General features: G+C 39.5%; 1 protein-coding gene across 9 annotated transcripts in view; it reads right to left on the reverse strand.

Moving 5' to 3' along the window:
- The window catches only part of ARHGEF28 (Rho guanine nucleotide exchange factor 28), a 373,409-nt gene that overhangs the window by 71,426 nt on the left and 274,282 nt on the right, over positions 1–27,701 (reverse strand). For all 9 annotated transcript variants that reach the window (XR_010726857.1, XM_066241314.1, XM_066241342.1 and 6 more), the window contains 12 exons: positions 25,666–25,789; positions 25,198–25,330; positions 17,288–17,343; positions 16,182–16,230; positions 14,023–14,167; positions 13,818–13,945; positions 12,474–12,614; positions 10,701–10,948; positions 9,261–9,383; positions 7,943–8,060; positions 2,603–2,857; positions 222–298 (listed from right to left, as the gene is read on the reverse strand). Coding sequence is in view for 8 of the 9 variants with exons in the window: in XM_066241314.1 (XP_066097411.1) it covers positions 222–298; positions 2,603–2,857; positions 7,943–8,060; positions 9,261–9,383; positions 10,701–10,948; positions 12,474–12,614; positions 13,818–13,945; positions 14,023–14,167; positions 16,182–16,230; positions 17,288–17,343; positions 25,198–25,330; positions 25,666–25,789 (1,597 nt within the window). In the remaining variant the exon portion in view is untranslated. The remainder of the gene's footprint in view (positions 1–221; positions 299–2,602; positions 2,858–7,942; positions 8,061–9,260; positions 9,384–10,700; positions 10,949–12,473; positions 12,615–13,817; positions 13,946–14,022; positions 14,168–16,181; positions 16,231–17,287; positions 17,344–25,197; positions 25,331–25,665; positions 25,790–27,701) is intronic.

The following is a 27,701-nucleotide window of genomic DNA, read 5'->3' on the forward strand; positions in this document are numbered from 1 at the left end:
CAGCTAACTACCTGCCCTGGTTGTAATAACTCAACACTTATCATGCTAGTTAGACACAATTAGATGCTTGTTACTAAACACAATTAGATACTTGTTACAGTGGGAATATAACAGGGGCATATTCTTGCCAATGACTATTTAATGTCACTACGAATTTCAGGCATTTTGCAAGACGTGGAATTAAGCCATTTAAAATATGCATCACATATCCATATACTTACAACAGCTGCAAAGATGTATTTCTGGTCTTTTTCTTGTAAAAAGAGCAGCACATCAGTTAAAAGTAGAGCTAGGATATCTTCAAAGAAAAAAGCATTATTAGTATTAATAAAGCAAACCACAGTTCAATACCATCATAAAGCATTGTGATTTCATGCTTAAAATTTAAACAAATTTATTCAAGACAAAAGACTAAGATTTAGTCTAATTATGAAACTTTTATTAAGAATGCCTGTATTATGATGGTTAAAGATATATTTTATAGAAAACTTAAATGTTTAGGCATACATGTTTATGTGTATAACCAAAAGCATTGCTAAACCTCCAGAAAAATTTAATGTTGCAGCTTTTAAAAAGAAAGAAAATTATCCAGCACTGGCCAGTTGGCTCAGTGGTAGAGCATTGGCCTGGCATGTGGAAGTCCTGGGTTTGATTCCCAGTCAGGGCACCCAGGAGAAGATCATCTGCTTCTCCCCCTTCCCCCCTCTTTCTTCCCCTCCCACAGCCATGGCTCAAATGATTCAAGCAAGATGGCCCTGGGCACTGAGGATGACTCCAAGGCCTTGCCTCAGGCACTAAAATATCTTGGTTGCCAATCAATGGAGCAGCAGCCCAAATGGGCAGAGCATCACCTGCTAGGGGGCTTGCCAGGTAGATCCCAGTTGGGGAGCATGCAGAGTCTGTCTCTATCTCCCCACCTCTCACTTAATAAAAGGTTTTTTTTAAAAATTATCCAATTGAGCCTGACCAGGCGGTGGCACAGTGGATAGAGCGTCAGACTGGGGTGCGGAAGACCCTGGTTCGAGACCCGGAGGTCGCCAGTTTGAGCGTGGGCTCATCTGGCTTGAGCAAAAATTCACCAGCTTGGACCCATGGTCACTGGCTCAAGCAAGGGGTTACTCGGTCTGCTGAAGGCCGGCCCACAGTCAAGGCACATATGAGAAAGCAATCAATGAACAACTGAGGTGTGGCAATGCGCAACGAAAAACTAATGATTGATGCTTCTCATCTCTCGTTCCTGTCTGTCTGTCCTTGTCTATCCCTCACTCTGACTCTCTCTGTCTTTGTAAAAAAAAAAAAAAAAAAATTATCCAATTGAAAAAAAAGGTTTTAATAGAATGGAACAAGCCCTTACCTTTAAAGGGATAGGGAAGTGCTTAATTAAAAATGTTAGAGGGCAGCATCTGCCTTGATTTTATGTATAAAAATTATATATAAAAATCTGCTATTCTGTTCCATCTTGATCTGAAGGAAGTTTGAGATCCTGTACTTCCCTTACAAATTGTTCTCAAGAAACCATCTTTACTATACCACTAACCATTCTGACATTGAGTTATCAAACTAGTGATTCTGCAAAATAGATAAAAAGCAAATGACTTGGACACACAGGATCTACAGACTACTTAATATTATAGGTTGGTTAATATTCTAATCATGGAATGTTTATTTACAACATAGCAAGTTGCAGATCAACAAACGCTAGTTTAGTCATTAGAGGCAACCATCCCCAAAACTTGACAACCCTCCAATAGAATTAACAACCTCTCAGTGCTTACCTAAGGATGTTAAGATGTGTTAAAAACAAGAAGAGCAAACCAGTGATTCTTAACATGGCTTCAAATAGACTCACCTGGAAGCTTTTAAGTATCTCTATACTTGAGGTCCATCCCCAGACCAATACACTCAGAATTTCTGGGAGGAGACAAGTAGTAATAAATTTTTCAAGCTCCAGAGGTGATTCTTGAGTGTGGCTAGGGTTGAGTGTGGCTAGCTCAGGCCAGATGCTAGCTACAGAATTGGTCCTTAAGAATGTGAGTGAACTGTTTCAGACTCTAACTAGATTAGCAGAGTCAAGTTAATGTCTATTAGCAAACAGTAGCACTGAAGATTCATTTACACCAATGTAAATGTGTCTATGCACTGTGTTACTCTATAACAAATATGACACTCAGAGTTCATTTCTCCCCTCAGTGGTCTGCCAGCCCTGATCTAGTTGGGTTGGCACACAGCAGACTCTCAGTGTGTAGGTGTACTGCCTCACTTTAAATACACATTGGTCAGATTAATATTTCTGTGCCAACAATTAGTAGCATTTTGAGTTCCCCTGATTCAAACATCACTAACTTGCGCATTCATAAACTATATATGAAGGCTTTTGCTTACAGCAGCAAACTCCCACCAAAGGTTTGTAGCATTGGCCATACTGCCTATGGAAGTTCATGACTTGATCCTTCAGAAAATTTTCCACTGACCTGGGCTTTGTGCATATGCCTACATCCTCCATCCATTTTTTTTTTTTTTTTTTTTTTTTAAATCTGTCCTCTGTTAAATGAATAACATGTGTGGGGTAAAAAGGAGAAATTGCTCTGTTAGACCATATTACCTTTGAAACGGCCTGTGGCAGTTTTCCAAAAAACAAGGCCATCATATAAGAGAGTCCTTTCTGTGCTGACCAGTGCCTGCTTCCTGAACACATGGCCATTCCTGAGCTTTGTGTATGTTTTGTTTTCAATCTTACTTAGGATCTCAAGCCACTTTCGGTTTTTCTCATATTCGCTGACTTTTAAATCCACTGCTGCAATCATGTCTTTAATTAAACAAAGAGCTTTGCATAAGTCTTTATGTTCTTCTGTATTTTCTGCATGGGAAAAAGAGAAAGAATGAGTGAAAGAACATTATACAATAAGTCAGAGTGATAAGGAAGACAAATTGATTTCTATAGTTTTAAATACAGTTAAATGCATCATCCAAATGGCAATAAATAAATCTCATAACAAAAATGTTGAATTAAATTCAAATACCACACTATCACTATGCACCCCTCCTCCTAAAAGAACCATTAAAATATTTAAGTATAAAAGATTAGTTTATCAGATGTGCTTCAGCTGAAACACTGTGAAAATAGGATGTCTAGTCCCTCGGGACTGGTTTGACCTTCCTCCCAGGGCAGGGAATGTTGTGTACATAGGGTGGGGCAAAAGCAGGTTTACAGCTCTGAGTAGGTGAAACACAGTTTATTCTTATATTATTATTTATTAATTATTCTATTATTTTCCATATGGACAACTATAAACCTACTTTTGCCCCACCATGTATACTCACTTAGGCCTTTCTTCTGCCTTCCCATACACAGGTAATCAAGTAATCCCCAGATCAAGTTTCTCAGAACTCAGTCAAGCCATGGCCCCAGGTGGCAGTCCTTTCATAAAGGAGCTAACAAGGCCTTAAATAGGCATCAGAGTCAGTTACTTTCCTGGATCCCTTCCTCCATAAAAATAATATTCAATATTATATTTTCCAACTGCATTAGCGTGAAGATGATTATATCAATAATACACTCAAAACATTTTTTGAACTAAAACATTGGACCACGGCACTGTGCTTACTGGCTAATGCCAACAGAGTAGATAATCACCAATTCCAGTTGTTATTCTTTAAGACATTGGCCGCCTGGTCTTATTTCTGGCTTATCTTAAGCAAAAATTCTGGCAGAGTTGCTAGATCAGCCTCCTGAAACTCCAGTTAAAACTGAATGTAGCTATCTTTTTATATTTGAGGATATAAAAAAATCACCTAGCTGATGCCTATTCAGGCAAATGGTACTGATGGGGAAAGTTTCAGGTGGTTAGAAGGTACTAAATGAGGAAGAAAAAAGTTGGCAGAGAAAATAAAAGGTTCTCTAGACTCCTATGGCAGCAGAAATAAACACACAGGAAGAGCAGTCAAGTGGAATGAAAACAGGTCCTCCAGAGGGTCTAAACGTTTCAAGTTCTAAATCTTTTAGCTGAGGATCTGTCAAAAAACGCTCCAGGAATAGGTTCAGACACTCACCGTGAACAAGGAAGATCCCTTCTAGTTGCCCGTGAAATCACCATTTTATTACTACTTTCTTTTTTTTTTTTTTTTTTGTATTTTTCTGAAGCTGGAAACGGGGAGAGACAGTCAGACAGACTCCCGCATGCGCCCGACCGGGATCCACCCGGCACGCCCACCAGGGGCGACGCTCTGCCCACCAGGGGGCGATGCTCTGCCCCTGGGGGGGGGGTCGCTCTGCCACGACCAGAGCCACTCTAGCACCTGGGGCAGAGGCCAAGGAGCCATCCCCAGCACCCGGGCCATCTTTGCTCCAATGGAGCCTTGGCTGCGGGAGGGGAAGAGAGAGACAGAGAGGAAGGGGGGTGTGGAGAAGCAAATGGGCGCTTCTCCTATGTGCCCTAGCCGGGAATCGAACCCGGGTCCCCTGCACGCCAGGCCGACACTCTACCGCTGAGTCAACCGGCCAGGGCTTATTACTACTTTTTAGAGTTGGCATATATGATCTCATTGATCTTAAACGTTATCTTAAGACACCATTTTCATTATTTCTATGTCAACCGATTATAATAAAGATATAAAAACAGCTCCCACTTATTGAGTACTTTGATTATACCAAGTATTTTCTGCACTGGGCATTTTCTTTTTACTTTTTTTTTTTTTAATTTTTCTATTGATTAGAGAGGAGAGGGAGAGAGAGCATCAACTTGTTTCACGTAGTTGTTCCATTTAGCTGTGTACTTACTGACTGCTTCTCATAAGTGCCCTGACCAGGGCTAAAACCCATGATTCCTGGTGCACCAAGTAGACGCTTCACCCACTGAGCAACCCAGCCAGGGCCTGGGCATTTTCTGAGACAATCTGACTTAATCCTCACAACAATTCCATAAGATAGGAATTAACATTCTCACTTGGTAGTGGAGAATACTAAGGCTCATTTAATTAATTTTCCCAACTAATGGGTGGCAGAACCAAGAATAAGCAATAGCAATGTAAGCTTACACAACTCCAAATCCAAGTCCTTGTTAATATAACACACTAACCCCCTCAAGCTAGCTTGAGGAACAGTCTTTTTTTTTTTTTTTTTGTATTTTTCTGAAGTTGGAAACGGGGAGGCAGTCAGACAGACTCCCGCATGCGCCCAACTGGGATCCACCCAGCATGCTCACCAGGGGGCGATGCTCTGCCCATCTGAGGCGTTGCTCTGTTGCAACCAGAGCCATTCTAGCGCCTGAGGCAGAGGCCATGGCGCCATCCCCAGCGCCCGGGCCAATTTTTGCTCCAATGGAGCCTTGGCTGTGGGAGGGGAAGAGAGAGACAGAGAGGAAGGAGAGGGGGAGGGGTGGAGAAGCAGATGGGCGCTTCTCCTGTGTGCCCTGGCCGGGAATCGAAGCCGGGACTCCTGCACGCCAGGCCAACGTTCTACCACTGAGCCAACCGGCCAGGTCAGGAACAAGGCATTTTTATTTATTCATCTATTGCACTGATAAAGTGTTTGTTCATTTATAGGCTATTCTGTACCAGCTACTGGTATTAAAGATCCAATTGTGAGCCAGACAGACACAGGCCATCTAGATCCCTCCAGAAGCTTGCAGTCCAGCCACATGCACTAAGAGCTCCTTAAAGGGTGCCCAGATGTTATCCCCTGGACCTTAATGAATTGATAGAGTAAAAAATAGTTCTTTCATAAATCATTCTTAATATAATAATCCATGGCTTGAGAAAGTTGGCATTTGTTGCTAGGATCAATCATATATGCCTGCTTGGTTTGGGCTGCTTGGAGGACTTCAGACTATTGGCCAAGACACATTATAAAAGATAACTTTTCGATGGGAATTGCATTAAATTTGTATATTGCTTTGGGTAATATGGCCATTTTGATTATATTTATTCTTCCTATCCAAGAACAAGGAATATTTTTCCATCTCATTGTATCTTTTTCGATTTCCCTTAACAATGCTTTGTAATTTTCATTATATAGGTCCTTTACGTTCTTTGTTATGTTTATTCCTAGGTATTTTATTTTTTTGTTGCAATCGTGAAGGGGATTATTTTTTTGAGTTCGTTTTCTAATATTTCATTGTTGGCATATAGAAAGGCAAAGCAATATACAAATTTAATGCAATTCCCATCAAAATCCCTATGAGATTTTTTAAAGAAATGGAACAAAAAATCATCAGATTTATATGGAACTATAAAAAACCCCGAATAGCCAAAACAATCCTAAGGAAAAAGAATGAAGCTGGGGGCATTACAATACCTGACTTTAAACTATATTATAGGGCCACGATAATCAAAACAGCATGGTATTGGCAAAAAAATAGACACTCAGACCAATGGAACAGAATAGAAAGCCCAGAAATAAAACCACATATATATGGTCAAATAATCTTTGATAAAAGGGCCAACAACACACAATGGAGAAAAGAAAGCCTCTTCAACAAATGGTGTTGGGAAAACTGGAAAGCCACATGCAAAAGAATGAAACTCGACTAGCCTGTCCCCGTGTACTAAAATTAATTCAAAATGGATCAAAGACCTAAATATAAGACCTGAAACAATAAAGTACATAGAAGAAGACATAGGTACTAAAATCATGGACCTGGGTTTTAAAGAACATTTTATGAACTTGACTCCAATGGCAAGAGAAGTGAAGGCAAAGATAAATGAATGGGACTACATCAGAATTAAAAGTTTTTGCTCAGCAAGAGAAACTGATATCAAAATAAACAGACAGCCAACTATATGGGAACTGATATTTTCAAACGACAGCTCAGATAAGGGCCTAATATCCAAAATTTACAAAGAACTCATAAAACTCAACAACAAACAAAAAAACAATCCAATAAAAAAATGGGAAGAGGACATGAACAGACACTTCTCCCAGGAAGAGATACAAATGGCCAACAGATATATGAAAAGATGCTCAGCTTCATTAGTTATTAGAGAAATGCAAATCAAAACTACAATGAGATACCACCTCACTCCTGTTAGATTAGCTATTATCAACAAGACGGGTAATAGCAAATGTTGGAGAGGCTGTGGAGAAAAAGGAACCCTCATTCACTGTTGGTGGGACTGTAAAGTAGTACAACCATTATGGAGGAAAGTATGGTGGTTCCTCAAAAAACTGCAAATGGAACTACCTTATGACCCAGCAATCCCTCTACTGGGTATATACCCCAAAACCTCAGAAACATTGATACGTGAAGACACATGTAGCCCCATGTTCATTGCAGCACTGTTCACAGTGGCCAAGACATGGAAACAACCAAAAAGCCCTTCAATAGAAGACTGGATAAAGAAGATGTGGCACATATACACTATGGAATACTACTCAGCCATAAGAAATGATGACATCAGATCATTTACAGCAAAATGGTGGGATCTTGATAACATTATAAGGAGTGAAATAAGTAAATCAGAAAAAACTAGGAACTACATGATTCCATACATTGGTGGAACATAAAAATGAGACTAAGAGACATGGACAAGAGTGTGGTGGTTACCAAGGGTGGGGGGGGAGGGAGGACATGGGAGGGAGGGAGGGAGAGAGTTAGGGGGAGGGGGAGGGGCACAGAGAACTAGATAGAGGGTGACGGAGGACAATCTGACTTTGGGCGAGGGGTTTGCAACATAATTTGATGACAAAATAACCTAGACATGTTTTCTTTGAATATATGTACCCTGATTTATTAATGTCATCCCATTACCATTAATAAAAATTTATTAAAAAAAAAAAAAAGATAACTTTTCAAAATATATCCAAATCCAAAAGCTTTAACAAGTTTTTTCATAATGATAATCTTTATGAATCAGAAGCCACAAGCATATATAGCTCTTTACACACCCTAGATATGTTTCAAACTAATGAAAGAGGCAAATGTTTGTCCCAGAAGTCATCACTCACCCTTTGTGTACTGTAGTATCCTCTCCATTAAGACAGGGTATTTTGTGATGCGCTGAGTGACTAGCAGAATGCATTCTGGAATTCCTCGGCGTCGAGCCAGAAGATTACTATTTCGGAGCTTTAAAAACATAGATTTAATTTTATATTTATAAATTCTATCTGTATTTTCTTTATAAGTGTGAATTAATAATTCAGAGACTGCAATAGCATACTTCTATTTAGACAGAGCACAATATAGAATATCATTCATTGAAACTTGATGCATTGTCATTAAATTATATACTTTGTCATTAATATCAATAAGATTATTAAAGATTCCAAAGAGTTTTGAGTGGCTCTGATGTACTTGTAGTTAATTCCAAAAGTGAGTAAATTCTTATACTTATAAGTGGTAAGATTCATGAACAGCAAAAGTTTTGAAAAAATACTCAAAATCACTTAGATTTTGAGTATGAGTTTGCAGTTAACTATGTTTTTCCAACAGGTCTTCTTCTTTACGTGTTATCATCGTAGAACTTAAAATTTCCTCAAATCAGGGCAACTATTTTTCTGAAATAATCTCAGAGTATTCTTTGAATTTTTAAGTTCTCAATATGCATGTATGTGGGAAGAAAAAACAGAAGAAGAATCTGTTAGAATTTTTTAAATGGTAGATAGAAATTTAGAATCTATGAAATGCTAAAGGACACATTTCTTTAACAAATTAGATGCAAAAAAGGTAAGGAGAACATTCAAATTAAAAAACAGATTAAAAAGATATAATCCTTGTAAACAATTGTGAACTTTGGACAGATCCTGATGTGAGCAACCGAATTTTACGAGATGATCAGGGAAATTTGAATACTGGCCAGCTGTTGGAAAATATTAAAGAATGAATGTTAATTTATACTATTGTGATATCATTGCAATTATAAAAAAAATACCATATTTTTTAGAGATGCATATGAAATGGTGAGCCAAGGATTTGCTTCAAACCAATCCAGTGGGGAGTGGAGGGATCCTGTATTTTTACTATGATTTCTCTTATTCATAACTTGTCAGGGTATCAAAGAGCTTCACGGGGTATTACAAAGGTGCTCATAAGCTTGGAGGCCATGACTTCACAAATATAAGCTACAAAAGAATATTATTTAGAAGAAATATTTTATTAACACAGAAAGAAAGACTTTGTACCTTGGCCAGAAACCTATTAGCACTTCCTTCTCCTTCCCCTGAAAAACCAAAACCTGGATGGGAAGCTTAGAGCACATAAGAAATAAGCATGAAATATCTGCCCATCCTGGTTTACCGCTGAGTAACAGAGCTTTAAAATACTTGCCTTAATAAAATTCTGAAACCTTTTATTCTGCTGGAGTTCTTTAAACAGGCTCACAGCTTCTTTGTGATGGCTACAGAATTCTCCATATATTTTCTTCATTTTATTTGCATTTTCTTCTGAAAACTGAGAATAACATTTTAATAATGGTTTATAAATTGAGTCATTTATAAACACTAAAGGGAAAATGCAATTTTCATATATTTCAATACATTATTTGCAAATAAAGAATAAGCATTATGGTTTCCAGAGCTCAATGCTAATGAGCATATGTTAAAATAATTACCTAGTTATTAATATATAAATAGACAATAATGTCGGCATGTAGGCCCACTAATAATAGACATTATTATTAGTGGGCCTACCTCTTAGCAATATTATAAATGTTTTATAAAAATAGCTCATGTTACTTTTCTGGTCTTTTCATGGCATATGAGCAAGTACAATATTTACATTACAAAAAAAACAAAACCAACATGGACTACCAACCATTTCTTTTTCCCAAATACTTTTTAAATTAAAAGAAAGGAGTCAAGAGGTAAAAGGAAGACATCAATCTAATGTGATTATATTATATTGAATTAATTCAATTATCAAACAGTCAAATGAAAAACATTTGACATATTTTATTCTATTTTAATGTTTGTGCAACTTTATCATTACAATTTATAGTTAGAATACTTTTATAGATTGAAGGAGGGGTTATGTGGCAACATTTGGGGGCCCTCAATAAGGGTCCTCTCACTGGCTGGCATTTACACTAGCTAATTGATCATGTCCATGAACTCAGTTCTTAGTCAAGAATTTGCTTTTTGTCAGCACATTACAAATGGATCAAGGGGCAGGTAATCATTAGCCAAGGTAAGAGAAAGATGAATAACTAGGATACAATTAACTAATAAAGAAAAGCAAAGATGTGGGATAGTTATTTCAATATGCTTGACCTACAGACAAATCTCTGACTCCCAGGTATGAATTCTAGAGCTTTAATGATAATAGATGGCCTCACTCCTCCTAAAATGAGCCAGTATGTATCTTGGAGATATCTTGGACTATCACAGGTACACTGGGTGAGCCATATTATTGCAAAGCCATCGCAATGAAAAGTTTAAGTAGAATTTTCATAAGGAGATTTATTTACAGCTGTTACTCCTGATAGAGGTTTTTCATAAGGAGATTTATTTACAGCTGTTACTCCTATTGGAGGTAGTGATAGAGCCAGCGATATTCAGCCAAGTCCTGTGACACAGAGAGGAGCCAGTCACTGGCTATTAAAAGCTCTCAGGCATCAGTCATACAGTCCAATATCAAATGAAAGAAAATAAACCAAAATCATCCCTCAATCAAAATGAAATCAATTCCAGTTTCCCACAGGCTTTTAACACTGTAGAGAATGTGTAAACTTTCTGGTTTTTGAGTTTAGAGCCTTTAAACCTCTCTTACCTGTTGCACTAGAATATCTCCAATTCGGTTGATGACAAAATTCCTATCATTGTCAGTACAGGACTCCTGCCTTCGCTCCTTCATGCTATAGAAGAAATGCCTATGAATTTCAAGTAACTCATCTAAACAAGGGAAGATTTTATCTATAGTGCTGTGGTCAAGCTGCAGCTCCTCTTTCATCCCTTTCCTGAAGATCTCGGACATGATGAACAAGGTCTGGACGTGATGCATTTCTGTTTGCATTAGCTCTGAAACATATGAGTAGAAACAGGCTTTAAAAACAAGTATCCATATAGACTGACTAGTGGTGGCACAGCAGATAGAGCATCAACCTGGGACATTCAGGTGTCAGGTTTGAATCCAAGGTCACCGGCTTGAGCATGGGCCAATCCAGCTCTGAGTACAGGCTCCCCAGCTTAAGTGCGGGGTCGCTGGCTTGAGTATGGATCACAGACATGACCATAGTCGCTGGCTTGAAGCCCAAAAGTTGCTGGTTTAAGTCCAAGGTTGCTGGCTTTAGCTCAAGGTTGCTGGCTTTAGCAAGGGGTCACTGGCTCTGCTGGAGCCCCCCGGTCAAGGCACATATGAGAAAGCAATCAATGAACAACTAAAGTGCTGCAATTGCAAATTGATGCTTCTCATCTTGCTCCCTTCCTGTCTGTGTCACTCTCTCTCTCCCCCACCCTCTTAAAAAAAAAGTCTCCCTACTGACCTAAATTAGTAGCTAAACACCACAGGTTACATAAATTAAAAAGAAGAAATGTGGAAATGTTTTAAAACAAAACTCCACTATAAAATTCAGCATCAATTAGTATCCATCAACTAAAGATTAGATGAATAGGATTTGATATATTTACACAATGAAATATAGTATTCAGCTATAAAGGAACAGAGAGATTGATACACACTACAATGTGAACAAATCCTGAAAACATGATACTAAGTGAAAGAAGCCAGTCACGAAAGACCACATATTGTACAATTCCATTTATGTGAAATGTTCAGGATAGGCAAATTCACAGAAAAAGAAAGTAGACTGGTGGTTGCCAGGGGCTACGTGGGAGGGGGAAACTGGACGATAACCGACTACTAATGGGTACAGGGTTTCTTTCTGGAGTGATGGAGGTGCTCTGGAATTAGACAGCAGCTGATGGTTGCACAACTTTGTGAGTCTTCTAAAAACCATTAGATTTAATATAAAGGGGTGAAGTTCATGGAGTATAATTGAGCTTCTCCTGATTCATACTGCCTTCACTCCAAGAAGCACAAACTAGTTCAGTATCACAGAGCTGAACTCCACATGCAGGACTGCAGCATACTCTGGCACACTGCCTTCAGCCGGTGCTGCCAGTCCCACTGCGGTCACAGGAATGGCAGGCTCTGGGGTGTGCAGGCGAGTAACAGAGTCCTATGTGCAGCCGCCCTGTCCATCCTACATCAACATATGTGACTTTTTACTGTGGTTCTTATTATAGCAGAGGTAAACATGTACAGGCCATGCCTGAGTAAACTTGAAAAGGGTATGAGAAATAAAATCTGCTTCATACCAGGTCCATACAATGCCTCTTTTAGTCCTCACAACATTTAAAAACTGATTATCTTTATACCCATTTTACAGACAGAGAAACTGAGGTCCAGGCAAATTAAAAAATTTGTTGGAGATTAAGTAACTAGAAAATGGTACAAGTGGGATTTGAACCCAAGTCTGGTTTTAAATTCCAGGAGTTTTCCATGACACTGCTTCATCCCGAGGAGCATATCTGAAAAGCTTACCAAAAATGACATCCTGTCTTTTGATGACGTCCTTCTCCTGCCTACTACAAAACGAAGGGTCCACCACAAGACTCCAAGATTCTGCTTCGAACTCCTGGGCATCACTGCTGAGGTCGCTCCACAGAGAAGAATCCACAACATCTAATGTGTTTTTAGAAAAGTCAGAAGTAGAGTAACAAGTGAAACACAAACAGATCTTCACAAGCACTCATGTTTATGGATTCGTCACACTAAATAAACGTGCTATGAATATAGAAGTAACTAAGCCAAAATGCTCTTGATACAGAGTTGAAACATATGAAAGGCAAGACTGCTCTTATGAAACAAAGAAGGACCAGATATTAATAGTGATTGTGTACATGCCCCCAGAAAGAACATTTGAAGATTATTTTGTTTGTTTTGGCTGACTCTATTTTAGTTTTACTTTTGGTAACCTTCAGAGTCCACAATGTGCTTAGGGAATCTTGAACACACATTCTTTTGCCCTGGGCTGTTCTGCACTGTTTACTCAAATCTAAATTTTCTACTTGTCCACTTGATTTGCTCTTTCATTGGCTTGCTGTCCTTAAGATAAACATGAAGCATGGTGTAAGAACTCAGTCATGTGAGTACAGACTTTTCTGACAGAATTTGACAACACACACCCTTTAGAGGAAAACTAAGTTCTATTTGTCCAAACAGCACTCCTGCGAGTGATTCCAACTCCGAGCAATCAAGATGATATGACAATGAATTTTAAAGACTTAAGTTTAAAATGAAAGAAACAAATACCTAGGGCAGAGTTCACTTTTTTCTCTTATCACTACTCTCTTTTCATTTGGTTTTCTTTTATTTATTGATACAACTTGGATACAATAAGTAATTCCCCAGATTAAGTCCTTTCCTACAGAATATGCTCTTTTTCAAAACTGAATTTATTTCCCTAGAAAATGGGGATAAATATCCTAGTGTTCCAAGCAAATCTTTCTTCCTTACCTGAAATATATATTTTAATGTATAATCATATTTCAATTCATTCACCACTGTCTGTAAACCTTTTTAAAAAGGTAACAAACACACAATGCATGTTGTTCTCTTCATTATGCTCATGACATATGCCCATTAAAAAACATATTTCCTTGGTCACTCTATGGAAGTCTTCTTTGGGGATAAATTTTCATTTTTGTTTGTTTGTTTGTTTTGTTTTTTATTTTTAATTGGAAGAAACTATACCAAAGAGACACCATAAAACAGAACTCTTTAAAAGAATGAAGAATATTTTTTGATCGAACATCCTTCAGAAAATATTCCTTTTGGCAAATGCTCACAGAAATACAAGTAAATGCAAACGTGTCTTTCCCTCACCTTCCATTAGGAAAGACTCCGTGGAGGGAGATGAGCCCATGGACTGTAAAAGCTCATCGGAATGAGACCTGCTTCTCCAGGTGTTCCCGTCACTCTCAGACTCCAAGGATGTCCCTGACCTCCTGAAGCTGGAGGGAGGGAGGGAGAAGAGTTAGCCCAGCAGAGGCTCTGAGACCTGAAGATATAAAGCCACACTGAGCCTTACCTGTCCAAGGTGGCACCTGGAACGCTTCTGGATAACAAATGGGCCTGCCCTGCAGAATCTTTCCTCCCAGCCGGCAACCCGATGGGCATGGAGGAAGAAGGATGCAAGGAGAGGCCAGGCAGTGGCACGTCTCTAAATGAAGAATCTGGAAATCAGAATGGATGCTTCATGCGTTTCCATTGAGGGCATTAATTACAACAAGCTCAGGTAGTCGTTTAAAAGCCAGAAAGCTAAACACTCAAATGGCTGCTTCTCATGTATCGCATGCCCAGCCTTGAAACCTGTCTCCCTGCCACATCCCAACACCTGCTTCAAATGTCCCTTCCATTTCACACCCTCCTGACAGCCCGGCTGTAGGCCGACTCTAGCATATCTACTTGGAGACTGTGGGTGGCTGGGATTACACAAACAGGAAAATAGAATGGGGAAATACTGAGACAGCTTTCCCATAAACCACTGCTTGTACACCTTACAGCCAGCTTCATATAGATGCAACATGTTATTAGCATTACTACTAGAATGCATACTGTGTGTATAAACAAGCACATATGTATGCACACACACACAGCATGTCAGTGGATTGGAATGATGCTGCAGAGTCTGTTTCTTTAAGAATTTCAGGCAAATAAAAATTTCAAGCCAAGCTGGGATATTCTCTCTCACATACTGAAAATTTAATGGTGCTTCAATTCCTTCCTGATCTATTCTAAAATGCTACAGGCATAAATGCATTTACATTTGATGTGTACTGTCAATAACTCTCAGAAAGTATTTCAGTCCTATGCTATTACAGCTGTAGCATATACCTTCTCAAGCAAAAGGTGAAGATGCTCATAAGAACCCCAGGATATTATAAAAACTTTGACACATGTATGATTTAACTTTATTCTTATGACTTCCAAGTAAAGAAAGGTAATAGATGATATTTTACTAATTCTAAGGTGCTTTTTACTTTCACGCTTAACCTTATGAAATTGAGAAGTACCTCCCTTACAACTGAGGTCAAAGGGACTTTGGGTGTCAGAGCAGGGGAGTAAATGATGTCACAGTTGTACTGACTGCACTAATTCAACCATGTGCAACATCACACCCAATCACCTGTCACTGTGAATCTGAACACCTTGTTGTCTCCTGATTCAAGTGGTTTTAAAAACACTGGTCACACTTTGTTACAGCTTGAAATGAAAAGAAACTACAAACTTAAAATGCCGGCCATATGGCAAATGACATAATTCGAGGCAGAAGAAACTACAAAAATCTCTCATGACATCCTTTGCGAAATCTCTCTCAAAGGATTTTAAATTTAGGAGATGATGGTACAATTGGTTTTTGCATGCAATGTAAAGAATTGTCAATGACTGCAATTACGTTCAAGAAAAGTTATTTAAATTTCAGCCCTATATAATTCAAGAAAAAACAGAACTACCAAATTTAACAATATGGAAAAAATACTTGGATATGCCTTGAAATTTCACTGTCATCCAGAGAAGCTAATGAGATCACAGCCTCAAACACAACTAATAAAAGTACCAGGTTGTTATGACAATGGACAACAGAGAATGATAAAAATCTATAGATTCCAAACTTGAACATTTTCCCCCTAACTTTGTGATTCTTAAGAAGTATGTGGTGTGTACTTATATAAATATGTGCTAGTGCTCTGAAAATATAAAATTATGTACATTTAATGTAGTTTTTCTTTTTTTCCCTAGAATGAGTAGTGCTTATTATACTAGATCACATCTTAGAATTAAGGCAAAATCATAAAACCTATAGTCCTCCTATAGTCCTCCATATAGTCCTCCCTAATATAAAAGATCATAACCACTATTCTGAACACCTGAAACTAATACAGAATAATATTGAATATAAAGTATAACTGAAAAAATTTTTTAAAAGATCATATAGTAATGACTGTTAGATTGCCAGAGAAGCTTGTGCCATTCTTGACCTCTTTGTATAGCTAAAAATTATGCCAAGCACATATTATGGAAGGCAGCTATGCTCACCACTATACCACCAACGCCAACTACACAAGCACATATTATGAAAGAAAAATTAATTGGGCAGAGGAGAAAACAAAAGGAAGGGGTATTTCACATTGAAAAAATCTGTTGTCTGTATGAAACTGAAAAGTTCTTGTTTTCCACATCACTTACTTCCGAGGATGGTCTGCGGTTTGATCTTGTTATATTTCTCTTGGAATTTCTGGTAAAGAACATTAGAAACACATAAAATAAGATCAAAGCACCTATGGACTATAAGAATGTCTACACAGTTAGTATACAGAATAGGATTCTTACCTATGTCATTTCTGTTGTTATATTATTTATGTCAAAGAGGAATTCAAAGCAAAAGGCATTAAATGCAACAAAGAAAAACAGTGATAATGAGATGTGCAATTTCTAATGAATATGTGTCTCATTAACGTGTCTCACAAATATCTCCACTTCATTAAAAGCTGAGAAGAAACAGAAATCTCTAGCTCTCATGTCTATACTCAGGCTGAAAGGGGAGTTCCTAATAGCTCTGCCTTTCTCCTACGTATTTCCTTCTACTCCTGGCTATTCTTCCTGCCTACAGGACACAACTTTGAGCACTGAAACGTCACCCTCAACTCTGTGGCCTGTTAACATGGAGGTTGGTTACTCTAAGTTTCCCTCTGAAGCATCATCCTGCTTACTTACATGCATTTTCTGACATGTCTTTAGAGTGGGAAAGAAGAGAATAAAATTATGATAGATGCCTTCATCTAGTCAAGATGACCCTCCAAATCAGAGAGCATTCCTCTAGTCCTGTGAGCCTCACATTCTAGTCCGAGGACCAGCAGTATCTCCCGGGAAGTTGTCAGAAATGCATATTCTCAGGCTCCACTCAGACCTACTACATCAGAAATTCTGGAAATGGGACCTAGAAATCTGTGTTTTCACAAGCCCTGCAGGTGATTCTGATACTTGCTGATGTTTGAGAATTACTGCTCTGGGCTTCATTTACGTGTGCTCAGGGTTTGCGCTGGTAAACTAAGCAGGTTCCAACAGAAAGGCTCACCCACCTACCCTGTGTATCAGAGGTGGCCAGACCGATCTGGTTCTGAGAGCACACAGTTAAGGGAATAACTCTACCATCTGAGCATGCCTTATTTTATCACTTTAGCAACTGTTCTAGAAATTAATCTGGATGCTAATAGAAAAGTGACAACTTAAACTGATAACATGAAGCAACCAAGCTCAATATAAACAGGTATGTTCACAAATGACAGAGTTACCTTGGGACAGGGAGACACAGCATCTTTACAGCCTTTATGTACATTTGCACTGCAGTCTGAAATGAAGGGAAAAGACAGAAAAGCATCCGTCGTATTTAAGTTAATCAGAAATGGGGAAGACTGCATCAGGGTTCTACTGATCATTATAAAAATAGCACATTCACATTAAAAATATTTAGAAAACTTAAGGAAACATATATTAAATCACATATGGCCCTGGCTGGTTGGTTCAGTGGTAGAGCACTGGCTCAGCATGTGGATGTCCTGGGTTTGATTCCCGGTCAGGGCACACAGGAGAAGCACCCATCTGCTTCTCCACCCCTCCCCCTCACACTTACCCCTTCCTCTTCCCCTCCCGCAGCCAAGGCTCCGTTGGAGCAAAGTTGACCCAGGTGCTGAGGATGGCTCCATGGCCTCCACCTCAGGTGCTAGAATGACTCCTCCGGTTGCAGCGGAGCGGTACCCCAGGTGGGGCAAGCATCGCCCCCTGATGGGCATGCAGAGTGGATCCCGGTTGAGCGCATGTGGGAGTCTGTCTGCCCCCCACCCCCACCCCCGCTTCTCATTTTGTAAAAATACAAGAAAAAATAAAGAAATCACGTGTGACCCCAACACTCAAGCACAAGCACACTATGAATAGTTTAATGTCCTTGGAGATAGTATTCCCCTTTTGCACAGAAACTTATCAATTATGACAGCTTAAATTATGCATGACATACACTTGTGTGTCTGTCTGAGAACTCATTTACTATTATAAGACTATAAGGGATTTCTGACATCTGGCTGGTAGCAACTGCTCCCTCCCACACCAGGTAAAATGCTTATGGAAATGGAACAAAAGAAAAAGTCATAACAGTGCTGAAAAAAAAAATGTGTCATCGGCTCAGACAAGAATTCCTACTCAGTATGGATAGCCAAATGAAAAGAGAAAAGCTAGTGACTTGCCTGTGTTTTACTTCATGAAACAATGTGGCCTTATCTCACGGAAAGTAAGGGAACACTTTGCCTGCCCCTTTCTGCCCATTGGGTCAGGGACCAAGTTCTTGTCACAGATACCTGCCCCTAAGTGGGGACAGCTTTCTGCCAGGCTAGTGTCTTCCCGCCCTCTCTCCCCTCCCATTTGTCAGACCCACCCTGTCCCACCCACCGCCATGCTGTGGGCAGACAGAGGGACCTGTGGCTCATCAGATGCTTTATTAGACAGAATTTCTCCACGAGAGGTAGACAGTCCCATCTAGGGCCCTCAAAGCCACACTGGAAAGTGCCTGCCGCCCCCTGTGCAGGAGGCTGAGCCCAACCTCCCTTGCGCTTACAGGTCTGAAGAGACATTTTAACCAGTGAGCTGAGCCCAGGCTGACCCACAAACTGGTCCTGTTGGCACACACGGAAACTGGACAGAGCTCTCTTCATTCCAGTACAAAGAAATAGAATTCAACTAAAAGGGAGCAATGAGCAGCCACAGAACAAAGCCATGTTGGAAACAAGCAGGCAGAGGGAGCCATGGAGTAGTATTAAATCAGAAATCAAGAAAAGTTCAGATATTTCAAATGTATTCTCCAAAAGAGACACAAAATAGACATAAAATAGGACCAAGAAGCCATAGAGGGAGGAAACAATGTGACACTGGGCCAACAGGATAAGGGACAGGGTGCTTTGTGAGATGAGAAGGCTGCCAGGCAGGAAAAGGGTCCCCAGCAGAACGTCAGCCGAGTGCGAAGAACCAATGTAACAAAACATCAAAGCAGCACTTTGAAATTAAACTTGAAAGATTTCCTCTAGAATGGGGAGGGGGAAAAAAAGTATCATTATAAAATAGAAGGTGTCATATGAAAGAGATAACAGAGATTACACTTCCCCAAGGAAGAAGTCTGAAAAATTAGATCAGAAGCAACAAAGTGACGACTGACAAAAACTCTTCTTAAAGCTGACAAAGAACCCCCCAAAAAATCAGATCGGAAGACTGGTTTCCTAGAAAAAATAACGAATTAAATGACATCTATTCTATAGAAACATTCTGATGATATCCATATGATTAAGAAATTAAAAGCAAGACAAGCAGACAAAGCAGGTTACCAGCAGAGGAATAGGGTCAGGAAGGCCCAGACTCCCCTACTGTAATAGTAAATACTCAGCTAGAATGGACCAGTGTGGACACAGGATTGAGGGGAAACAGTTTGGCCTAAGAACTTAGCCAGATAAATTGCTTTTCATGTATGAAAGAAGCAAAGATATACCCTTAGATACACAAGATTTCAGAAAACAGGCCACTCTGATCATCTTCTTTTAAAAAAAGTATTAAGAGCGAATCAAAATTAAGGATTCAGAAATAAATCTAATTTTTTTAAAGAAGCAAAAATGAGCACTGGAACCAGCTAAACAAAGAACCATATCTAAATAATTGTTTTAAGTGGAAACACAGAGCTAAACATAAATATCAAATTATTCTTGAAATAGAAAACTACTTTTGAAAGATTATACATAAAATATAAAAACAATTTAACGATGAATTCAGGGGAAGTAGAGGTAAATATAAGGCAAATTAAAGAGTCTATAACTATAAGCCTTACACAACCTTGAAGTCATTATTAATAGAAAATAAAAGAGCATATCATCTTACCAAACCTCTGAAGAAGATAAAAGCAAATGGCTAAAACCAGACACCAAAGAAAATAGCATAAAACTATAAAAGATAGTTGATAAGTATAAAATTAAATATAACTTAGAAAAAAATTTGTTATAAAACAAGGTTTCTCGGTTACATTACAGAGTACCTATACCTTTATTAAAGATATACACCCCAAATAAAAAACACAAAATTAGTTAAGGGAAATACAAAGAAAAGGAAAGCAAGAGGAATATTAATTTTAAAGTAAAATTCAATGCAGAAGACATTTAATGGAATTAAAAGAGTAATTTTATGTTGATGAATGTGAAATCTGCAATGAAGGCGTGTGTGACCGGAGGACTTTAGTACACCAACTACTGTAACATCAAAATATAAGCGGTAGACTCTATAAACAAGGAAAATCTCACAGAAACACAAATTTGCGTAGAAAAATACAGACACCAAGATTTTGAATATTTATATCATGTTTTGTTTCACATATTTTTGAAATTAGAAATATTAACTTTCACAATTAAAAACAAAAATACACCAATAAAATAGGATTATTTATTTAAAAACAGCAGAGATTGGACAGGTCATATTCTCTTACCTAACATAAAAAAAAAAAACTTACTGTGAATATGAGGTTTAAAACTCCAACACTCCCCTACCTCCAAAACTGTAAATCTTAACACTTCTAAAAAAATGGCTGGTTAAAAAGAAAAGCAAACATATATTTATACTGATTCTAGAATTTAATCTAAGGCAATAGTCAAAGATGTGGACTGTTACACATGGAAAAGACTTCTCATTGCAATATTGTGCTAGGAAAAACTTAACAGTATTCCAAGAAAGAGATAACTAAACACATGTGATGGCATCATCAAATCAGACATGACCAAAACAAGCTGACTTATTTTATGAAAAGGAACTCCATGAAAATATGAACAGCAATGTTTTCTAGGTAGTAAAGTTTTGTGTAATTTTAAGGTTTTCCTTAAAACCTGTATCTTCTATTAATCTTACTACATCTTTTAAAAAATTAACGACTATGTTAAAAGCTAAACATATTCTATGTACTTTCAGTAATTTCCATCTTCCACTAAAACTTCCATGGCCAATTCAGTATGAACCAACATATTCTATAAAACAAAATTTTACCTATTAACTACATATAAACATATAAGTACATATTATTAATTACATATTAACTACATATGAGTGTCTAAGGGCCCAGTTTAGTGATAGCTGCTGTAGGGGATACAAAAGAATTATGTGATTATAGTCCTTAAAGAACCTAACATTTATTTTAGTAGTTAATATCAGAAGAAGTTGTTCATAACCCACTATAAAACAGAATAGGAGCCCTGGCCGGTTGGCTCAGTGGTAGAGCGTCGGCCTGGCGTGCGGAAGTCCTGGGTTCGATTCCCGGCCAGGGCACACAGGAGAAGCGCCCATCTGCTTCTCCACCCCTCCCTCTCTCCTTCCTCTCTGTCTCTCTCTTCCCCTCCCGCAGCCAAGGCTCCAATGGAGCAAAGATGGCCCGGGCGCTGGGGATGGCTCCATGGCCTCTGCCCCAGGCGCTAGATTGGCTCTGGTCGCAACAGAGCAGGACGCCCCGGATGGGCAGAGCATCGCCTCCTGGTGGGCGTGCCAGGTCGAACCCAGTCGGGCGCATGTGGGAGTCTGTCTGACTGCCTCCCCATTTCCAGCTTCAGAAAAATACAAAAAATAAAAAAATAAAAATTAAAAAAAACAGAATAGGAAAAATAGGTCACAAACATAATATGCAGGCAAGAATTAATGCCACAGCAGTCAGGGAAGACCTGACAAAAGGAGGTAGAAATGTAGACTGACACAGAGAAGGGAAAACTGAGAGAATGGAGATTAGTATCATCAGTGAAGGAGCAGAGGCAGGAAAACCCAGCAGAGGAAGAAGAAGGGGTGAAGAGGGCAGACATCAGGCACAGCCTCTGGTTATAAGGCTGAAAGGGGAACTAACTGTAGGACTAGTCAGCTGGATGCAGACTGGGAACCAAATGCATATGAAAGAGCTTGGGCTCAGTCTAATGAACCAAAACAGAGAGAAGTCCTTTGTGTGTGGGCTGATGATGATAGTGGTGTTTTACAAAGACTGATGGTGGTCAATGTATGCAGGGTAAGCTGTAAGTGGGAATACCTGGAGGGAATACCTGGAGAGGAAAGCTAGTGTAATTTGCTCTTGGCAATCTAGAGGTATTGATAAGAATCTACCAGAGTGGCCCCAGTGAGACAGAAAATAAAAGAGTGACCTAACAATATTGATGGGGAAACAACAGGGAAGAGGAGTCAAGCTGCCCAAGATCTGAACTTGCACCATTAGTGCAGCAAGAAAGACAACCTTCTGCATGTGGATTTCGAGTCCAGTTTTAGCCACATTGATCTGGGAGACATGAAATCACTGCGTTGTGACTCCCACAGAGAGTCACTCTTGGTTTATTGCCTCTGTAATTCTTCTGTATTCTCAAAAGTGGCCACAAATTACATGACCTCTCAGCCTCTCTAAGCAACTGGAAATACGGAAGTAGAAATCATGAGCAAAGACTCTCAGACTTGACTAGAAAGTGATGACAAGTTTCCGTCAAAAGCGGGACTTGTGTTAAGTAGTCAAGACAGAGGCCAAAATGCAGATGGTTAAGGAAGAAGTGGCAGGGATGGGCATTAGAGCGGTGAGTGGAGACCACTCCTTTTGAGAAGTTTATCTTAACCAAGGGGAGAGACATATCATGGAGGTGGCAGGCAGAAAACTGCAGGGATCCAGCCTTGTGAACAGAGGATGCAGTGACAGCCTATGAAAGAGATGCCATCACACACATGCACTGACTGCTGACATGTAGACAAGCAGGAAATGATCCATAACAACATTTACAGCAAATTTCTAAAAAATTAGCAAATTAAATCACATCTGAACTGTTTGATGCTATTTCAGGTCCCATAAAAGAAAGAAAACATGGCCCTAGTTGGTAGGCTCAGTGGTAGAGTGTTGGCCTGGCATGTGGATATCCCAGGTTCAATTCCCGGCCAGGGCACACAGGAGAAGCACCCATCTGCTTCTCCACCCTTCCCCCTCTCCTTCCTCTCTGTCTCTCTCTCTTCCCCTCCTTCAGCCAAGGCTCCTTTAGAGCAAAGTTGGCCTGGGCATTGAGGATGGCTCCATGGCCTCCGCCTCAGTTGCTAGAATGACTCTGGTTGGTGGACAATGCCCCAGATGGGCACAGCATTGCCTGCTGGTAGGAATGCCAGGTGGATCCCGGTCAGGTGCATGTGGGAGTCTGTCTCTCTGCCTCCCCACTTCTCACTTCAGGTAAATGAATGAAAGAAAGAAAGAAAGAAAGAAAGAAAGAAAGAAAGAAAGAAAGAAAGAAAGAAAGAAAGAAAGAAGAAAGGAAGGAAGGAAGGAAGAGAGGGAGGGAGGGAGGGAGGGAGGGAGGGAGGGAGGGAGGGAGGGAGGGAGGGAGGGAGGGAAAGGAAAGGAATCACGTGTCTAAGGAAAGTGAAGTTCACAGGCAGAGAGTTGGTATCATTGAAGACAGCATCAACCTGGAGAAGAAAATGCAATCTGCCTTGAATGCTGTGTGTGGATTGTGTTTTCACAAGATGTACAACTACTTATACAGATCAATTTTTTTTTTTGTATTTTTCTGAAGTGAGAAGTGGGGAGGCAGAAAGACAGTCTCCCACATGCGCCCGACCGGGATCCACCCAGCACGTCCACAAGGGGACAATGCTCTGCCCATCTGGGGCATTGTTCTGTTGCAACCGGAGCCATTCTAGTGCCTGAGGCGGAGGCCATGGAGCCATCCTCAGCATCTGGGTCAACTTTGCTCCAATGAAACCTTGGCTGCTGGAGGGGAAGAGAGAGACAGAGAGGAAGGAGAGGTGAAGAGTGGAGAAGCAGATGGGCACTTCTCCTGTGTGCCCTGGCTGGGAATTGAAGCTGTGACTTCCACATGCCAGGCCAATGCTCTACCACTGAGCCAGCCGGGCCAGTGCTACAGTTCAATTTTTAATTGAGTCATTTCCTAGGAATTTGAAGAGGAATTTACATGGAACTTGTCCCTGCACTTCTCTCACCTTTGGGTTCCCATTCCACTCCTGATTAGCCCCCTAATTCTGGCCACCAACAGATACCATAAAATGCATTTCACCAGCCTGCGCCTGAATTCTTTCTCTCTGAATTATTGTTTCACTGCACATATATTTACTAAGCCTCGCACTGTAGACCGAGCAGAGAACAAAATCAACAGACAAAAATCCAAGCCTCATAGAAGTTGTACTCTGGTGAAACAGACAATAAAATCAATATGTAAAACATCTAGTAAGTTATTAGCAGTAAATACTATTGGAGGGGGGGCGGAGAATGAGCCAAGCACAGGATGGTGAGTAAAGGCCTGATGGAGAAGCAGTTACCTGAGGAAACCTGAAGGACAGCTCTCTGGGGGAAGAGCACACAGGCTGGAGGAACAGCCCGGGGAGGTCCTATGGCACAAGCATACCTGACACGTCTGAAGAACAGCGAAGAATGCCAAGGGCCCGGAGCAGAGGGAATAAGGGGGAGGGACGGCAACAAGACAGATGGTAGGGGCCTTGCAGCCATTGGCGGGTACTGGCTCTTACTCAGGGGGATGACAGGAAGCCACTGGAAGGTTTGGAACACAGGGTTATATGCCTTACCAAGGTCATTCAGGCCAGTGTTTTGAGAATAGACTTTAGGGGGGGAAGCACAGGGAAAGCAATTAGAAACTATGGAAATATTGGTTTTAGATGAAGGTGATAACAGTGGCAGGGGTGAGACGTGGCTTGCTTTTATACATATTTTCAAGATACACCCAAAAGGATGCTGAGGAACTGGATGTGGTGTGTGAGAAAGAGAGGCATGCAGAAGAAATACGCTGAGATGTTTGGCACAAGCATCTGGCCAGAAAAAATGAGGAGACCATTAACTGAGAGGGTCAGCTTGTGTTGGGCCCAGGAGGGGAAGACCAGAGTTCTATATTGAGCATGTAACATTTGAGAACTTTCTAGACATGCAAGTGAAGACATTAAGTTGGCACTGAAGTCAACAAGTCTGGGTTCTGAAAGGTTGTTTATTAAAAGTACCAACCTGAACCACCATGGGTCATTACTTGGCAAGTTGTTAAATCTGACATATAGCGCTAGAAAAAAAGTCTGTGTGAATGTGCTTATCGATCACCCTATTCTCAGAGATCTTCCTGTCCAGGGAAGCAAAGCACAAAGACGATACATACAAGGCCCGAGAACTTACTGGAACACTGAAGCGATTCTTTCCCCAGGAGCATTTTATCACAAACCAAACACTGTAGAACCCCAGAGAATGTTCCAGGGACAAACTGATGTCGACTCAGTTTCTCTTTGTCTTTGGCATCTTTGCTTTTTGTCTTCAGATGGAGCAGCAGCAGAAAAACGGGCAGAAATGAGAAAAGAGAAATGCTGAGACCCAACCATCTCAGAGAAGTCAGACAAACAAAGCCTCTACATTTTCTGTCGGGATATAAGGACTGTACATCAAGATGTACAATAATGCCCAAATGTAATACCACCCAGATGTAGTTACCTCAGTGTTTCTGATGACTTACACAACAGTCCATAAAAAACATAGAGGTTTTCAAATGCGTGTGTATAAAATCTGAGGAACATTATTTTAAAGGGGGAGGGGAAACTTCACTAATAGCCATGTGTGTTTTATGGATGATAGGCACAAAACCTTCAATACCTTAGACTTATTCCGAGGGCTAGTCATCCTATTCATGAGGAAGCTGAAAGTTCGGCTCACTTTGTGCTTTTCAGAATCTGCTTTGGCAGGTAAAATGTACTTATCCCATTCTTCTTCCAGAATTCTACAAAAAAGAAATCTCTTATCACGGCTTAAGGACTTAAAGAGGGAGCAAAATACAGCATATTCATGTTGTGTACACACATATTTACGTATTTTAATACATATGTTTTTAAACGTGCATTTTTATACATATATATTCACATATACATATATTTTTCCAGGTTTTAGTGGTTATTCTAAAGATAGAAACTATTAAAAATATACCTTACTGAAAGACAGATAGATATATAAAGTAACTATCTCACAATTTTAACAATTACAGAATCTAGGTGGTAGAGGTAGGTATTTAGTATATAATTCTTTCAATTTTTATGTATACTTTAAAATTTTTCATAATAAAATATTGGAGAAATAGAGGATAACTCCGACTTCTAAGTTTACTCTGAAAACATTCATCTCCCTGTTTATTTTACTAATAGAATTTTCTTTGGGCACAGAGAAGCCAAACTACCAACAATATAAAACTGGATTTTATTTCCTTTGGGAACAGGAAGATAAAACTCAGCAGACACACATTTCCTTTGTCAATACAGCCTGAGAAACAGACAGTCTGCCTTGAGGTTCACTCTCTCCCACTCAATCAGGCCATTTGCAATTCGAAACTCTCCAGGCTGTAAGGAGAGAAGACTGGACACTCTCCCCAAATAAGAGGCAAGCTAGAAGTAACTGTACCCAATCCATGAACACACAAAACATATTTATAAACCCCTAATCCATATTATCATTCTTTAAGGAAAAAAAAAAAGTCCATCTATGAAAAGTTATATTTCCCCTGGAGAGAGAGAGAGAGAGAGACAGACAGAGAGAGACAGAGAGAGACAAAGAGAAAGAGAGAGAATAATAAATAACCTAAATAAATATCATGTCAAACCAGATAACACTTCTGTAGACTATTTCCAAACCCAACATTTCATAACCAAAGTCTCTCCTACCCACCTCACCCCACCCCTCCAAAGAGAACTTTCTATTTGTTAGGATTAGTGGCTAACACATTCATCTTCAGGAAATACTTTTCAAAAGTAATATTATTGATATCCACCAAACTACATATGACTACATTTTGTGAAAATGAACTTAATGACAACTTTCTAGGACTTCAGTTTTTCTCATCTGATCATGACAGGTTTAGCCTAAATTATTTCTAAGGGCCCTTCTCACACTTAAATATAATATGCACTTACCGGGTACATAATAAACAAAACTTTGAGTTATTTTACCTCTATACTAGATAATGGAAAGTTCAAATCTATGAATGCATTTAGAAAAATATAATATTAAATGACTTCAGAGCTGCCTTGTGGTCATGCATTGCTGAATGCATAGTCAGGACAGTGTGTCCCGCTTTTCAAATCCTGAACAGTAAGTGAAACTGGTTTTGCTACCTAGAGAAAACAGTTGTGAACTTCAACAAGGAAAGAGGGTAGATAGAAGTAAATGCATCCTACTATTTCTCAGAGTAACAAAAATGAACTCAGACCCTTTTATTTCCTTTCTACTGCCACAGCCACCTCATTAGATAACTGACTGATTAATCTGTACATTTTTATACTTCTAATGTTTTAAGTATCCTAATTTTCAAAACTTATGACTGGCTCATTTTATGATTGGGGGAATAAAACACATTTCAGTCACAAATAGTACTATCTAATGTCTAAGAGAACAGCAGTATGCTGGGAAGACTAAACCTCCAAATTAAATAATGGTAAGGTCAATGTGAATTTTGAAATCAAGATGTCCTCTCCCCTACTTTCCAGCAGGAACACCACTAAACTCTCTCAAATAAAAGAAAATTATTTATCCACCTCTACTCCAAATTTCTCATGCTACAAAGGACAGTATCAAGAATGTTTCAGTTTTTATTTAAAACGTATACATGCACCACAGTTTACCTTGCATCCTATCCATTTCTACAA

The sequence above is a fragment of the Saccopteryx bilineata genome, chromosome 1 (genome assembly GCF_036850765.1).
Source record: "Saccopteryx bilineata isolate mSacBil1 chromosome 1, mSacBil1_pri_phased_curated, whole genome shotgun sequence".
NCBI classification, from domain to species: domain Eukaryota; kingdom Metazoa; phylum Chordata; class Mammalia; order Chiroptera; family Emballonuridae; genus Saccopteryx; species Saccopteryx bilineata.